At 32.1% G+C, this 17,225-nt stretch overlaps 1 protein-coding gene across 1 annotated transcript; it reads left to right on the top strand.

The window, feature by feature from the left end:
* The first annotated feature begins 13,952 nt into the window (after window positions 1-13,952).
* LOC138337298 (uncharacterized) lies at window positions 13,953-14,684 on the top strand. The gene has a single exon (XM_069287203.1). The coding sequence runs from the start codon at window positions 13,953-13,955 to the stop codon at window positions 14,682-14,684; it is 732 nt and encodes a 243-aa protein (XP_069143304.1).
* The last annotated feature ends 2,541 nt before the right edge of the window (window positions 14,685-17,225 follow it).

Here is a 17,225-nt window from a genome sequence, read left to right as displayed (position 1 = left end):
GGGTCGACGTGGAGCTGAGTCGAGCTGAGCTCAACTAAGCTTGTTATAGTATTGAGTTGAGTTAAACTCAACTTGAGCCCATCAAATTTTAACAAGATATTACTATACTCGAGCTGAGTAGAGCTCGAGTCAACGTTTTTCATGTTTTATTTGGCGCAGTGTTATACCATTTTTAAGAAGAGTGAAAAGACTCAAATATGTCATTAAACTTTCAGAAAAGAACTAATTTATGTCATCAGTTAAAAGTAAGAAAAGGTTCATTGATGTCATTATCTTTTAACAATTGTTTTGCAAAACCATTTCACGTGACAAATTATAATTCAGTCACGTCATCAATTTTTTAATTAAAAAAAACAAAAAATAAAATAATTCAATTATTATTCAGAATTTTAATTTTCTTTATTTAGAAAATTGATGACGTGACAATTATAATTCGGCCACGTCATCAATTATTTTAATAAAAAAATTAATTCAATTTTTTTTTAGAATTATGATTTTTTTTACTAAAAAAATTGATGATGTGGCCAAGTTACAATTGGTCACGTGTCAAAAAATGATTTTGCAAAATCATTGTTAAAAAATAATGGCATGAATGACCCTTTTCTTTAACGGTAATGGCATAAATGAGTGAAACTTTTAACTGATGACATAAATAAACCTTTTCTGAAAGTTCAATGGCATATTTGAGTCTTTTCCCTTAAAAAGATTGTTGTAGGAATATTAAGAGGAATCAACAACAAGATGTGTACCTTGTAATTCACAGTGAAAGTCGTCAATCTGCTTCTTTGACAGGTTGGTGCTCAAGTTCATCATTAAATCACTAGGAAACAAAGATTTTGTTCACAAACTAGAAGTCTGTTTTTGTGTGTTGATAAATCTGCCTTAGAAACTCAATACTTTTGTTTATAGACTGAATGTTTGATTTTTTATTTTCTGTTTCACAGGGTTTCCTCTCTCTTTTTACATTGTAACTGTTCAGTCTTATCCTTTAAAGGATTTATCCTAATTAATTAATTAACTAATTAATTGGATAAGAAATTAAAACATATTGGGTTGGGTTGGGTCGATCCACATGGGCGTCCCACGACCCAAAACTTTTATCTCCCACTTCGCCCATGATGGACAAGACCCAAGTCAAAATTATATCAATCAGACTCACAATTCATACGACAAATAATTCGTACGACCTGTGAGCATGAAGAGCTTATCTTCAAGGTTTTACAAGCTCAATGTATGAATTCAATAACATGTAGAAAGAATTCACTATTTTTAAAGGACACTATTACTCAAAATACCCCTTACGTCATTCACTATTTCAGTAGTTACTTATTCGATCCCTCAACCTCTTAAAGAGATGAACTCGAGTTCATGCTTAACTTTATATACACAATGTAGTAGCCTGCTTATGTGTACAAGTTAAATTGTTTATTTAATCGTCTTCCCTTTTACTCGAATCTATCTGTTCCATTTCAACTGCTTTCCTAGACATGTACTGCATTGCTGAATCACTCATGGCTATTAGTAACATGCTAAAGTAGCAACACTGATTGAAACTTCAAGAAACAACAAAACGTCAAAGGGCATTTGATTGAAAAGTTAATTTAACTTTTTTGGATCTCACACAATGAAGAAGCAGGGAATATTCTTTCGTTGACCCATTGATCGCTAGACACACGTGGTATGAAATACGTGCTACGATGTTTATACCTTAAATAGGTGTATATGTCTCATTCTATACATCGTACAAACCTTGATCTAAACATCTCCAGATGTTTAACCTTAGTTTGTCTCTTCGGTGATCTTTAAGCTCATTTCTTGGAGAAACTTTTGTCTGGACCATTAAAACAAGTCATAGAATGGTGGTGAAATTCATCTCTTCACGTTCCCCGACGTAAGAGGCGATTGCTCGTGTGAGAGAGACAATCTCGCGACTTGTTCGACATATTATATATCTTACATATTATCACACACATACTACATTTGAACATAAAATCAATAGTTTCATATAAAATAGAATATCATAACAATCAAGTCAGTTTACAATATTTAAATATCATCATACTCTACGTAAACCTAGAGCCTTGCCATGTTTTTCAAACAAGTCTCTAGAGATGGCCTTTTGAAAAAAAATCAACTACCATTTTACTTGTATGAATTATTGTAAAGTTATTTCTCCACTTGTCACTACGGCTCTCACAAAGTTATACTTGATGTCAATGAGATTGGTTTTTCTGTGATACTTAGGATCCTTTATGTACACCATAGTTGCTTGACTATCATAATGTAGTAATATTGGACCCTCAGAATTCTTTATAATATTCAAATCTTAAAAGAATCTCTTTTATCAAACAACTTTTTGTAATGCAGAGATACATACCACAAATTCAGATTCTATGGTTGAAAGTGTTGTGCAAGTTTGCTTCTTACTTTTTCATGAAATAGTACCACCATTTAGTAAGAAAGCAATAACGGATGTTTATTTTTTATTATCTCAATCACCAGTCCAATCCTCATCTGTATAACCTTTAATGAATAAATCAGATCTACTATAACACAGTGTATGATTTGCAGTTCTCTTCAGATATCGGAATACTCTTTTTAGCTTTCAAGTGATCTTTTTTCATATTGGATTGATATCATCTGCTAACTAGAATCACAGCATAACAAATGTCTGAGCGAGTGCACATCATAGCATATATCAAACTCCCGACTGCACTAGAATAAGGAACTCCAGACATGTCTTTCTATTGATCCATTCGATTACGTTTAACTTTAAGAATTCATTTATCCCAACAGGTTAACGTTACTTAAGAAGTTTAATCAGATTCCAGACTTTGTAGGTTTTCATTGACTCTAATAAGAGTTTCATCGCTTTTAACCATTCATCCCTTTTAGGGCTTGATAAAGCCTCTGTTACATAATTATGTTCATTCAATTCCGTAGGAGATACCAAGAAAACATAATCCTTAATTTCATAAGATCATTTAGGTACACCTTTTCTTGTACTCTTACAGATTTGAAGTTCAGATTCCTCTATAGGATTTTGGGATTCATAACTCCCACTTGGACCAGGAATCATTTCTTGATTCATTGAATTATCAAGTATGTTTGACAATATTATCTGATCTTCTGAATTCAACATTTCGTACAGAGGTTGGATTTATAACTCCCACTTAGTCCAGGAATAATTTCTTGATTCATTGAATTATCAAGTATGTTTGACAACATTCTCAGATCTTCTGAATTCAACATTTCATACAGAGGTTCAACTTCATTCGTTATATTTTAAAGAACTCAAGTGCTTTAATGAAGTATGAAGCACCAGACCTTGCTTTTACATTCATTGGACCACAGATATTAATTGAAGTGTGAATTCAGCTCTCATAGCCTCTCAAATTGTTTACGCGTAATCTTTCCAGCAAGACAATTATCATAAGTTGGATTTCAGTTTTGGTGAAAGAACCTAAATGTCCTTCTTTTGCAAACTATATCATTCAATCTTTCCCTATGTGACCTATTCTAGCATGCCATGTCTGTTATTGACATATAATTAGGAAAGAATTTTAATAAGTATGCATGTGACATACACATTCAAGCAAATCAATTCTCATAAAGATTTCATATTTAAATGTAAAATCGAAAAGAAACTTAAGCATCCATTCATCATTTACGAATTAAATATTTAATCATATTTGAAATTAACTTCTTAATGAGTACGCTAATTTATTTTAGACTATAATCACACAGATTTGCATGTCTTATTATCAAACATCATATAGTATTGTGCAATAGTATAATTATTTACTCATCCAAATAAAAGAGAATAAAACTCAAAAAATCATATCAAAGCACAATTAAAGCTGCTCACTTCAAAGTTCATTAATAAAAAATATAATTATTCTGATAAAAAAGGGATTATGTGGATACACCATGGATGAAGTTTTACCCACTTTACTCCTATTTTTACATATTACTTCCATAATTTTTTATTATACCCAATTTAAATTCTAACTTCATTCAGTTCATTCTTCTGTATTCTGGCAAGGAATAATGCAAAATGTCATACCCTTCTCTCTCTGAAACTTGAATTTCACTTTCATTAAGCTTTTCAAATTTTTTGACAAAGATTTGGCAGAATCCTATTAAACAACCAAGGGGATCCATCTTCAAAAACTTTAACTCTCTTAGATCTTTTTCTCTTTTTCTTCAAATGGTCCTTTCATTCCTTAACATACTTTATGTCTCTTTTGGGACACCAATCTGTACGACTTCTCGCCCTCGAAAACACATCTTACGGCGGGTTGCTCTTCGACCTTGTCCTTTTGCTCTACTTTGAGAACTCCCAGTTGGAGTGATTTGAGCATGTTCCTTTTTATCCAAATCTGAAATTGGAACAAAAAGAAATATGATTAATCCATTTAGTGTGACAACATATGTCACAAATTTTTCATAAAAGACAAGCAACTGTTTAAAAAAATATTAGGACTAAACGAATGCATAATACCAATCAGATCCTAAAGATGACACATATAAAAATGATCCTGACTAGGAATCTAATCTCATTCAAAAAAAAAATTTACAAAAATTAATGTTTTTTTAGCCTAACTTAAAAAATTCATATCTTACTCATTTTAATTATGTTTCTCTATTATAATATATTCTCGAAAAGCTTAAAACGAGCAGATCATAAATTAATTAAGTTTCCATCCAAAAATTGCACAATGAATTTCTAGATTGCTCCAGAAATATGCACTTTTTCGAAAAACTATCAAGAAACAATCAAATTTTCAACAAATCGTATCTAACTCGTTTTAATTTTGTTTCTCTATTATAATATTTTTTGGAAAGATATGCACAACCAGACTATGATCAAATAAGTTTTGACCAAAAAATTTCTTTCAACAAATTTTCAAGTCGCTATTAAAAAGGAGTATTTTTTTTTATATATAAAATATTGCAAAGTTTTTTCATAGTAAGACAAGTAACTCCTATCTCTTTCATGATTCACAATCAAATAGGATTCTGAATCCTATTTTCCATATTATTAATACACATTTAAACGTTAAATAAAAATTTCACTTTTCAAAAAAAATTCTTCTTCTTTCTATTCACTGATATTTAAAAACAATATACTCAATTTATTTTCTTATAAACATACAAAGTAAATAGCCAAGAAATCAACGCATAATGAGATTAATAACAATAGCTCTGATACCATTGTAGGATTATTAAGAGAAATCAACAACAAGATTTGTACCTTATAATTCACAGCGAAAGTCGTCAATCTGCTTCTTTGACATGTTGGTGCTCAAGTCATCTTTAAATCACTAGGAAACAAATATTTGTTCAGAAACTACAAGTATGTTTTTTGTGTGTTGATGAATCTTCCTGAGAAAATAAATACTTTTGTTTTTAGACTGACGCTTGATTTTTTATTTTTGTTTCACAGGTTTTCCTCTCTCTTTTCACATTTAACGTTCCATTTCTCACGTCTCATGAAAATTGCTCCCACTAGGAGTCTTCTATAGAGGAGTTGAACAGTTACATTGTAACTGTTCAATCTTATCCTTTAAAGGATTTTTCCTAATTAATTAATTAATTAATTAAATTAAATTAGATAAGACATTAAAACAGATTGAATCAAGTCGGGTCGGTCCACATGGGCGATCCGTGACCCAAACTTACAATTGCTTAGTTACGTAAACTAAAAGTATGCATTACTAGTTTAAATTGATAGTTTTATTGAAGTGTGATTAAATTATATACTTTATAATTTAGATTAAATGAATTTAACTTAATGGTGAACATAAAATAGAATTTTTCATATCATAAAATTAAATAAATATAAAGCAACAACAAATTAAAAAGATTTGTATAGTATTATATTCTTTTTAATATCACGAGCAAATTTACCAAGGTTGAGGTGACCTACACCCAACTCACTAGAAGATCAATTTCAAACATAATCCAATTTCCTTACTAAATGACTGAAATAATCATTTGGAAGCAGTCATAATATAGAAAATGTAATGTCATAAGTGTGAAAATACATTTAAAAAAAACCTAAATTTAGCAATGTGGGTCGAGATCTACCATATGTACGTATACTAGTGCATATGTACTCCATGCATTAAAAAAATAATGATCTCATTTTCTTTATAATCTGCTTAAAAAAGAATGACTTTTTCTTTTTTTGGTAACATTTTATTTTCAACTTTTAACGTGACATGTTTAAAGCCACAAGATTAAAAGACAATTTTGTACATTTGACATAACTTTAATTTAGGACCAGAAGATTCAAAAGTCTTATTTTTATTCTTAAACTCCGCCCCAAATCAAACCAAATCATTCTTTGTGAAATGAAAAGAGTTCAATTTTGTCTATTACTAAAACTAGATGTATTCTCTTTTGCCTTCTTTAAAGTCTGGAATTCATGTCCCATCGAATGAATAGATAAAAAGAATTATGTTGCTTACCCAATCCACTGACTCATATCATACTGATCTTTAGTCTGACATTTCCTCTTCATATGACCTTCTTGTCTATATGAATGACAAGCTATAAAATTCTTTATGCTGAGTACATATTGCCTCAAGTAATATAATATGGTAATACTAGTCTACTCTGGTTTGAACTTCTCTGCTGCTGAGAGGTTGATGCTCAAAAACCCTCACATGGACTTGACTGTCTCCAGAGTTTAGACTTGATATCCTAAAATTACTATGATGGAGCCCTAAATGGCCTAGTAGAATAGTGAGGTTTAGGACCATTCTAAAAATCTCCATATGAATGAATAGGCCTAGAACTGTTATGACTTTCTCTCTCGACCCTCTCAATCATATATTGTGGACGTCAGAGCTCCTCTATATTTTGTGCAAAATCATAAATATGTATTATACAGTTTGGTTTAAGTGAAAACCTCAATCTAATTTGAGGTCAGTCCTACCACGAAGAGATGTATCATGTGCTGCATCATATCACCAAAATTTGGTGCATATTTATTCAAGGAATCAAATCTCAAAGCGTATTCTCAAATAATCATATATCTATATCAAAAATTCATAATTTAATCTACTCTGACATCCCATGTATCCTATGGCACTTTTATGAAGTTATTGTTGGAGGTGTATCCCTCCCTAAGGATGTCTTCCAAAAACTTTCACCATAATACTTCTATATAACATAATTGAAATGTTGTAAACTCAATAGACTACTGAAACATGTATGACCCTAAAGATCCTATGAAGTTGATCGATAAAGGGAAGTGGATCCTATTTGTTATCGGTGCCTGTAAACTACAGAGAGATCAAGTAAAATTTTCATGATCAGATTTCTCAGGTCATGATGTAACCTAGTATATCCAATCTGTAGGTAAGCCTAACACATAGCTTGAGTCGTAAGCCACAACTTAATTATAATGAAAAGTCAACCAAAAGAAACATAGAGCTGAAAGCAAAATAGGAAAAGAATAATAAAAAATGCAAAACAAGAAACCATCTTAAGACCTGACATTTAATTTGTTAGTAATCAAACATCTAATACGATAAGAGTACAGGGCTTTACAAATACAAAATGAGTACATACCGTCTCTGAATATAATATAAAAGCTAAGCCTAGTCAAAACAGACATAAAATGGTAACTTTGAACACCAAGAGTCCGCACAACTCCAAATCATTGATGAAAAATCAACTATGATCTGTACGAAAAAGAAGTGTAATATAAGTACCAAAAAATGAACAAAACTGAGACAATAAATAAAGAATTGAATCAAGAACCTACCTTGAACCCAAGCCAAAAACCTAATCACAACTGACTAAGATGCAAAGTCAACTATCAAGAATCAAGAGGACTAACAACAAAAATTCTAAAACCAAAACCTTTCACCTAACAGATAAATAACAACAAAGAACATAATATAGTCAAACAATAACATAAGCGGAACCCATAAGTCTGGATGGTACAAACAACGAACATAACCCTATCGACCCCTTAAACTGAAGGTTGCAATAAACAAACAAGTATACTAATGATAGGCTATACATAAGAATTAGAGTATGCAGTAGGACTATGAATAACCATCGGTAACCAAGTGTGCAGACCTACCTCCCTACCGTGTGAGTGAAATGGGACCCATGTAGATCCCTCATCCACGTTTTGTGGTACTACCTCCCTATCGTGTGAGTGAAATAGGACCCATGTAGATCCCTCATCCACGTTGTGGTACTCACGGCCAAAGAGGCTCATAGGGGTTGTGGTAAGTATGTATACACTACATGGGTCCAAATCCAGGTTTTATATTAAGTCGACTTTACCAAGAATAAGAACAAACCTTTAATTTGAAAATATAAGGGATTAACTCTGTAGAGGATCATGAACAACCAAAAATCATACAACAAAGGTTGTCGACATGTTGACTAGTTAGGTAAAAACTGAGAACATGTCAGATGCCTCTAATATCGCAAGTAGAAAAGGAGCACGTCGCTGACACCTCATAAATCTCAAAATGAGTAAGTCAAGTGATCCAGGTTGTACGACTCCTGCTAAAACAAGTTTAGAATAAAAGCCAAGTAAAAATAATATTTCTCTATAAATGATAAAGATGAAAAAACGCATGAGCTGGTACCATACCACAAAATACGTGAGAATGAACAACCAATGCAATACATGCAATCATCAACATTGAAACAAGGCATTCACAACCAAATAAATATAAGTCCAAACAAGCCATGCTACGAAGGTGGAAAATACTAACCTGAGATTCAATTGGTCCTCGAATATGTCTCAAGGACAATAATGTGTATATAATACGGCTCAGAGGAGCATGACAAGTGTACTGCTAACCAACAAGTGAAGAGATCAAGAAAAACTTTTGAATCAACAAAGAGGGAACAAACTCAAGGGATGACACCATACCACAGGCACAACACTCCATCCTAGTGCCAATCTACAACTACTACAAGCCACCAAGGTCTTAAGCACCAACACAAGAAGAAGAACCTGATACAAGCCCTACATAGAAAAATTCATAGTAACTTGGGTGATAGAGTACACTCTAACGAATCTAAGGTCCAAACCAACCTTAAGGAAACCAACATCAATCCTAACAAGGATAACCGTGAGAATCTATACTACAAGAGAAGCTAAAAGCCTAACTAAGGATTTTAACACCCACAAAAGGTCCAAAGCACGTACGAAATCAAGAAAAGATGGAATAAATAGAAAAAGGGCTAATAGTACGCAAATACAATCAAAAATCATATGTAATTTATACTATGCATTATCGAAAAAGCCAAATCAAGAAAGTAGAATGAAGGATACCTCGAAGCCAATCACGTGTACTCCAAATCTATTGCTCATGAGCTATTCACTTCCAAAATACCAACAAAACTGTCACACTATCAAATTATCAATCATAACATCATAACAAACCTTTTGACATTAACTCACATAAGTTGAAACGGACCCAAAATTGAGTCAAAACGAAAATGTGGGATCCACCTTAGGAATCTTGAAATTAAATTCATCAAAAGTCTAATCGATTAACCGATGTCCCAAAATGAGATAAAGTCCTATGCCGGAACATCCCCAACAATCACATGCACAAATATCACTAATAAAGAACACAAAAGTGAGTTGGGCAGCCCTTTTGGGGTGGGAATACTGCTACACGCCTTCAAAAATGTAGCCATCAACAATACGAACCTCCGACACTTGGAATCACTCAATTTGGATCTCACTAGCTCTCAAAATTGCAAAATGATCATCTAAAAAAGAGTTGATCCTCGACTAGTTTTTATTTAAAATAACAGTCCACCAACTCAACATGATCGTGGAGACCAAGGCTCGTAATCACGGCCTACATGAAAATAACCCACCACAAACATAGAGGGCCAATTTTCCTAGCCTCTAAGAATATGAAGAACGTCACACAAGCTCAACAACTACGGGACCACAACCTCCTGCGATAGTGGCCAAAGGCCTCGCAATCATGAAGGCTTAGGAGGTCAGTTTCCACGAACGTAACCCTCAAGACCCACGAACGTGAAGTCCAATGATAGGCTGCACTAGCTTATGCATATCAACTGGTTTTCTTCAAACTTTGAAATCTCTAATGAGGTGTTTGAGATCCATTCAAAACCTGTGTACACAAATGAAATATGTTATTCCATCAAGTTCGGCATTCCAAACTCAATGGAACTATCAATATTTCCATCTAAGGTTGTCTCGATGAAAAGTAAGTCTCACACCCAAGTTTCATTCTTAACTAAAATCCACAAAAAGGCTCAAAGTGAGACAAGTGAGACGACAGCTTCAGGAACCATACGAAAGGACATTTTAGACCAAATTTGACATTTCTGAGCTAACTACACTAAAGGAATTCTCATCCCAGAATGTTTACTGAGAATGTTGACCAAAGTCAAACTTTGATTTAAGCTTTAAGGTTAAAATGTCTAACGACACAAACATACACCAGAATTCTCAAGGTCCAAACCAACCATACCCCTAGCGTAAAATGTCCCTTTCAGAGCTAATGGAACCTTCAGAATTGCATTACGGGCCATCTTCTAAGCCTTTGACCGAAATAAACTATTCAAGTTTCAAAGGCACCAAAATATGGAAACTTGCAGTAAACTCAAACGAATGACCCAACGACTAAACTCTTAGTCCTAACATATCATAAATGACTTGGGATCTCTATAGGGAAGCTCTAAATGCTGAACAAATCAGAAAAATAAGGAAACTACCTCGAGGGTCATTACACAAGGAACTCACAAACTCAAACTTTTTTAGCCCTACATAGGACCTGCAACTTCTAGTTGTATTTAGCATACGGCTAGTATTAGTCTATCAAGTATCAATCAACTCTATATATACAAATATAAATCATAAGCTAAAAATTCAACCCTTAAGACAGTTCTATAACACGATGTGGGCAAGAGAGGGATAACTACTTTAACATTCCCTATATCTCAAAGGTGGATCTAGGACTTGGAGGTCCTGGGTGCCACATATTCTTCAAGTAAAGCGGGTTGGTTGCTTTAATTTTAGGTTACAATAGATTTCTTTATCTTCTTTCTATTTTTATAAAGAAATCAATTAAACATGAATGTTAGTAATATTTTCTTTTAGATACTAAATAAGCAATTCAATGTTTATTTCTTTTTAGGAATCAATGCCTTTATTTCGTTGAAACTTTGAGGAAAACAGGAATTATCATACTAATATTTGAGTTTTTATAAACTATCTAATAGTGTTAACTTAATATATTGACTTTATGTGTTATTGCAAAATATAACAAAGAGACTACAAATTTTAGTTTAATCTAGTCATCCTACTTACCAAGGACGTTGGTGAAGATCGAAAGAACCTTCAAATTAGAAAAACTCCTATAATAATATTCACTATTTTTAAGAAATTATATTTTTTTGAAAGCTACTATTTAAATATATTCTTAATAGTATTTATGTCATGTTCATAATTCAATACTCATTAATTGACAAAAGAATAAACACGTGACACTCATATCAAAAGATTAATAATTAGTGAAAGAAAAAGTAAAGAAACTTAAGAATTAATCATGGTGAATAAGAGTCAATTAGAATTAATAAAAAATACTAATCATATATTATTATAAGAGGGAACAAAAAAAGTTAAAAGTTGAATTACAATTTTACCCTTACTATAAACTAGAATGTTATAAAGCATTTAATTATTTAGTTTAAATGTTAAATTGTATTATTTTAATAAAAATGTAGATGACTTTTGCATTTCCTTAAATTAATTCTTAATTAAAATATAAGGAAATAATTAAATGTTTGGAATGTGAAAAGATATATTTTAATTGTACATGTATCCTAGAATAATTACTGGCATATGAAAAGAGTGATCCCCCAATTTATCCGATTAATGCCACTGATTTTATTTATTTGATTTATTATTACTAAGATATTAAAAGTGTGTTATTATATATGAATGAATTAGTAATAAATTATTGAGATGACTTGTAATTTCCTCAATTTATTACTAATTACAATGACTTGTGTTTTTCATCTTTTTAATTATTCATTCAAACTAGACTAGATTCCAAATTCAAAGCAATAATTATTAGTGGTAATGTTAATTCTCTTATTAAGTCTAACTATGATTTGTATTTTTCATCTTTCCATCTATCCATTTATTAAAGACTACTTTTGAACTAAAAAATATAGAATATAAACAGACATTTTTACTACTATTTAAGAACTAGGTGGTAACCATTGAAAAATGAAAGATATTGTCATTCAACTAATAATAAAAAAAACTATTCAATCTATGATAGGCAAAAAAAACATGAAAAAATAGAATACATGAGGTGGGGAGAAGAACTTGAAGACTTCTTTTTAGACATGCCTAAGTCCTCATATCTCTTTCGATATATATTTTCCATCACGAAGATTATTGTTGTTTCTAATTTCTTTTGCATTTCTAATGGTGTTGTAATCTTTTAGCTATTATTATGAGTTTTTGAAATAGATGTATATATGAAGTTCAGTGTTTAAATTATATGTTTGTCAGTTTTATATTTTAAATGTAATTGCTTTTAATCTTGTATAATTTTGATATTACTGTCTTTTAATTTTAGAACCTTAAATAATATAAATATTTCACTCTATCGTTTCTCATTAATAAGTGTGCATGTATTTTTAATATCCATTTATGGCTGTAAAAGGTTATCACTGATATTTAGATCATAAAAAAGAGTTATACAAAGTTAAAGGAGACTATATTATATTAATTAATTTCACATACTTTTTGCTTGATGTCAAATGCACAATTCCTTTTTTATTAATTTTGTTGATACATGAAATATAACTGGTAAAATTAATATTGTTGATTTAAACATTTTCTATTTGATAGAACAATTTTATATTATGTAACAATAGTAAAAATGTAAATAAATAAGAACGAATGAAAGGAAAAAAAAGAACCTTCACACATTAATAAAAATGACAAAAAAAGAGGAAAAAGAAAGAAAGAAAGAAAGAAAAAGGTGAATAAAAATGACAAAAAAAAAGGAAAACAAAGAAAAAGCTTCACTTCCAAAAATTAATGTGGCAGACGAGGTTCAATCTCACACTACCTGTGTGGCACATGGCCTCCCTTACCAATTAGACTATTCATCATATTTTGTAGTGGGTGGAAAAGAAACTATATTAACTTTCTTATATAAATATATATACATATATACACAAAGTTTTTTCGAGATCAGTGGGTGTCGTGGCACCTCATGGGTACCCCTAGATCATATCTCCTTCCATACAAATGTAGTGCACAAACATATTCATAAACAAGAATCTACTAGAAACGACTTGCAGTTTTCATAGGATACGACGTTGCTATAATACCAAATTTATCATGACCCAACCTTGGGAGAACACGACTAGAAACTGGTGTCATACTTGACCCTGAGTTGACCCTTGCAAGACCAATATGCTATCAATAGAATATAAGACCCAAAATCTTAATTATAAACAAGTATATCTCTACATATACCCTCAGATGTCAAAGTCCTTGCCAGGATAAGATGTAGTAAATCAGTAAATCCCAATTCATATAGAATGGAAACTAAATCATGTGCAGATTGTCGAGGCTGTTGGAATTAATGAATCAATGTTTAGTCTTCCAAAATTATCTCTTAGTTTTTCTAGAAGTCTTTTTAGAATTTCGTAGTACATGTATCTAGTAAATTGCGATACATGTATTTAGTTATTTGTGCAAGACTTTTTGTTTTCTCTTTTGAATAGTATAAATAGTGATGTAGTTGATGGCTGTAATCATCTCAAGTGACCTTAAGTAGCCTATAATAAACTTGAGTATTCTTTAAGGATATTATTTTCCTTCCATATTTCCTACAAATTGGTGTTAAGGGCAGATTTTCGTTCTTACTCTGGGGTTAGGTGAAGAAAAAAATATGGCATCCAAAACAAATGAAGCTGCTGATTCTTCAGTTGTTCTTACTCCATTTTTTGATGGAACTGATCTTAAATATTGGAAGATAAGAATGAGAACACATTTGAAAGCTGAAGGTGTGTGGACTATTGTTGCAAATGGCTTTGAAGAGCCAAAAAACGATAGTGATCTTACAGCAGCAGAAATGAAAAATCTTGAGGCTAAATATCGTCAAGATGCAAAAGCCTTGAGCAAAATCCAAATGGGAGTCTCAAGAGCATACTTTGCAAAAACTGCTACTTGTGAGACTGCAAAGGAAGCTTGGGATTTTCTGGAAACTGAGGTGTATGGTGACGAAAAGGTACGCACTATAAATCTTCAAACTCTTAGAAGAGAGTTTGAAAATATAAAGATGATAGAATCTGAAAAAATTGAATATTGCACAAGAGTCATGAATATTGTTAATGAAATGAGAAATCACAGTGATACAATTTATGAGCAACAAGTTGTGGAAAAGATTCTAATTAGTGTCACAGAAAAGTATGAGTACATCATTGATATCACTGAGGAGACGAAAGATCTTTCTAAGATTTCCATCAAAGAGCTAGTTGGATCATTTCGTGCACACGAGAAGCGAAGAATTTTTCGTGAAGATCAACCCAAAGATACGACTTTTCAGTCTAATATAAATGAGAATTCTCAAAATTTCTCAAAAAATCATCAGAAGAAAAATCAAAAGCCAAAAAAGAAGTAGGATCATGATGGTTCTTCCAAGAAGGTTGAAGAAAAAGGTGAGAAAAACTCATTTTTTTTATAAAGTTTGCAAAAAGACTAATCACAATGTTGAAAAATGTTGGCACAAAGGCAAGCCCCAATGTAACTTTTGCAAGAAGTTTGGCCACGTTAAAAAGGATTCTTGGCACAAGAAATAGGAGCAAGAAATTTTTTGTGAAAAACATGAGGAAGAAAGGGAAGAAAATCTTTTCTTTGCTTCTAAATCTGATGCTTCAAGAAAAAGCAATGAATGGTATGTTGATAGTGGTTGTAGTAATCACATGACTGTAAATGAAAAGACTTTCCTCTCAATTAATAATAGCATCACTACTAAAGTGAAGATGGGGAATGGAGCCTTAGTTGATGTGAAAGGTAAAGGTACTATTTGGATCAACATGAAAGGATGTGGTAAGCAAGTTCATGATGTTCTTTATGTTCCTGACTTGGAAGAAAATTTGCTTACTGTTGGTCAACTCATGGAAAATGGTTATTCTCTTGTGTTTAGAGATAATTATTGCAAGATTTATGATAAAATTGAATCAAATCAAGTCGTTGTTGAAGTAAAAATGATAAAAAGAAACTTCCCTTTGCATTCATTGCAATGCATTAAAAAAGAAATTGTAGATGATTCATGGCTTTGGCACAAAAGATTTTGTCACTTGAATTTTCATGGTTAAAAGCTTCTCAAGCAAAAGGACATGGTGCAAGACCTTCCTGAGATACATACTGAGGTGGATACATGTGAAAGTTGTATAATGGGAAAGAAACACAGGAAGTCTTTTCCAAAAGGGGTGTCTTGGAGAGCCAGTGTATTTTTGGAACTAATTCATACTGAAATTTGTGGACCAATGAAGACTCCATCTCTTGGAAGTCAAAGGTATTTTTTAATCTTTATTGATGATTTCTCAAGAATGACTTGGGTTTATTTCTTGAAAGAAAAGTCAGAAACATTTGCTACATGCAAGAAATTTAAAGCCCTTGTTGAGAAGTAAAAAGGTTGCAGCATCAAACCCATTTGTAGTGATCGAGGAGGTGAGTACACAAGTCGAGAATTTGAAGAATATTGCAAAAATTAAGGCATTCAGAAGCAACTTACAGCAGGGTATACTCCTCAACAAAATGGTGTATCTGAAAGAAGAAATAGAACAATTGTTGAAATGGTCAGAACTATGATGAATGAGAAAGGGCTGCCAAAATATTTTTGGGCAGAAGCAGTGCATACAGCAGTTCACATCCTGAACAGGTGTCCAACAAAGGCACTAAAGGACAAGACACCAGTTGAAGCTTGGAGTGGAATTAAACCTTCTGTAAGTCATTTTAAAATTTTTGGTGTATTTGTTATGCTCATGTACCTGCTGAGAAAAGAACAAAATTGGATGAAAAAGTCAAAAATGTGTCTTTCTTTGTTATAGTGATGTGACAAAAGGATATAGGCTTCTCGATGTCAAAACTAACAAACTTGTTGTTAGTACAGATGTCATTTTTTTATGAAAAAATAACATGGAATTGGGAGGATAAAAAGATAGAGAATACTACTATCATATCTTCAAATCAAGAAGAGGATGAGAAAGATGAAGATGTCTCTCAAGGGGGAGAAATCCCAGATTCAGATAATGAAGAACCGCCTCCTAGAAGAACAAAAATATTGAGTGACATTTATCAAAGATGTAATTTGGCTGGTGTTGAGCCAGAAAATTATGAAGAAGCAATAAATCATGATGTTTGGAAGAAAGCCATGGAAGATGAAATTTGAATGATCGAAAAAAATAATATTTGGGAGCTTGTGGCTATTCCTAGAGAAAGAGAAGTTGTAAGTCTAAAATGGATTTACAAAATCAAACTCAATCAGGAAGGAGATATTCAAAAGCACAAAGAAAGGTTGGTTGCTAGAGGCTTCACGCAAAAACCAGGTATTGATTTTTATGAAACTTTCTCTCCAGTTGTTTGTCTTGAGACAACTAGAATTGTAATTGTTGTTGCTGCACAAAAGAAATGGAAGATATTTCAACTTGATGTAAAATAAACATTTTTGAATGGAAAACTTGATGAAGAGATTTATGTTGAGCAACCTCAAGGATTTTTTGTTCAAGGGGGAGAAGAAAAGGTGTATAGACTAAAAAAAAGCTCTTTACGGGCTGAAGCAAGCTCCAAGAGCCGGTACAATGAAATTGATGCATACTTTCTGAAAAATAATTTTCAGAGAAGTAAAAGTGAAGCCACTTTGTATGTGAAGAAAGAACATGACAGAATTATCATTGTTTGTCTCTATGTGGATGATTTGCTCTTTACAGGAAATGATGTAAAGATGATGTAAAATTTAAAACAAGATATGATGCAAGCTTATGAAATGAGTGATCTTGGATTGCTAATTTATTTCTTGGGCATCGAAGTTTCTCAAGTGAAAGAAGGAATTTTCATTTCTCAAAAGAAGTATACTAAAAGTATTCTTCAAAAATTTAAAATGATGGATTGCAGGTCTGTGGCCATACCATTAGCAGCAAATGAGAAGTTTAGAAAAGAT

Source organism: Solanum lycopersicum, chromosome 7 (genome assembly GCF_036512215.1).
Source record: "Solanum lycopersicum chromosome 7, SLM_r2.1".
NCBI classification, from domain to species: domain Eukaryota; kingdom Viridiplantae; phylum Streptophyta; class Magnoliopsida; order Solanales; family Solanaceae; genus Solanum; species Solanum lycopersicum.
The sequence above is the reverse complement of the archived record's forward strand: the minus strand, read 5'-3'. Positions and strand labels throughout refer to the sequence as shown.

What these genes read in the sequence shown, in the direction of transcription:
- LOC138337298 (XM_069287203.1), top strand. Translation starts at nt 13,953, where the DNA reads ATGGCATCCAAAACAAATGAAGCTGCTGATTCTTCAGTTGTTCTTACT.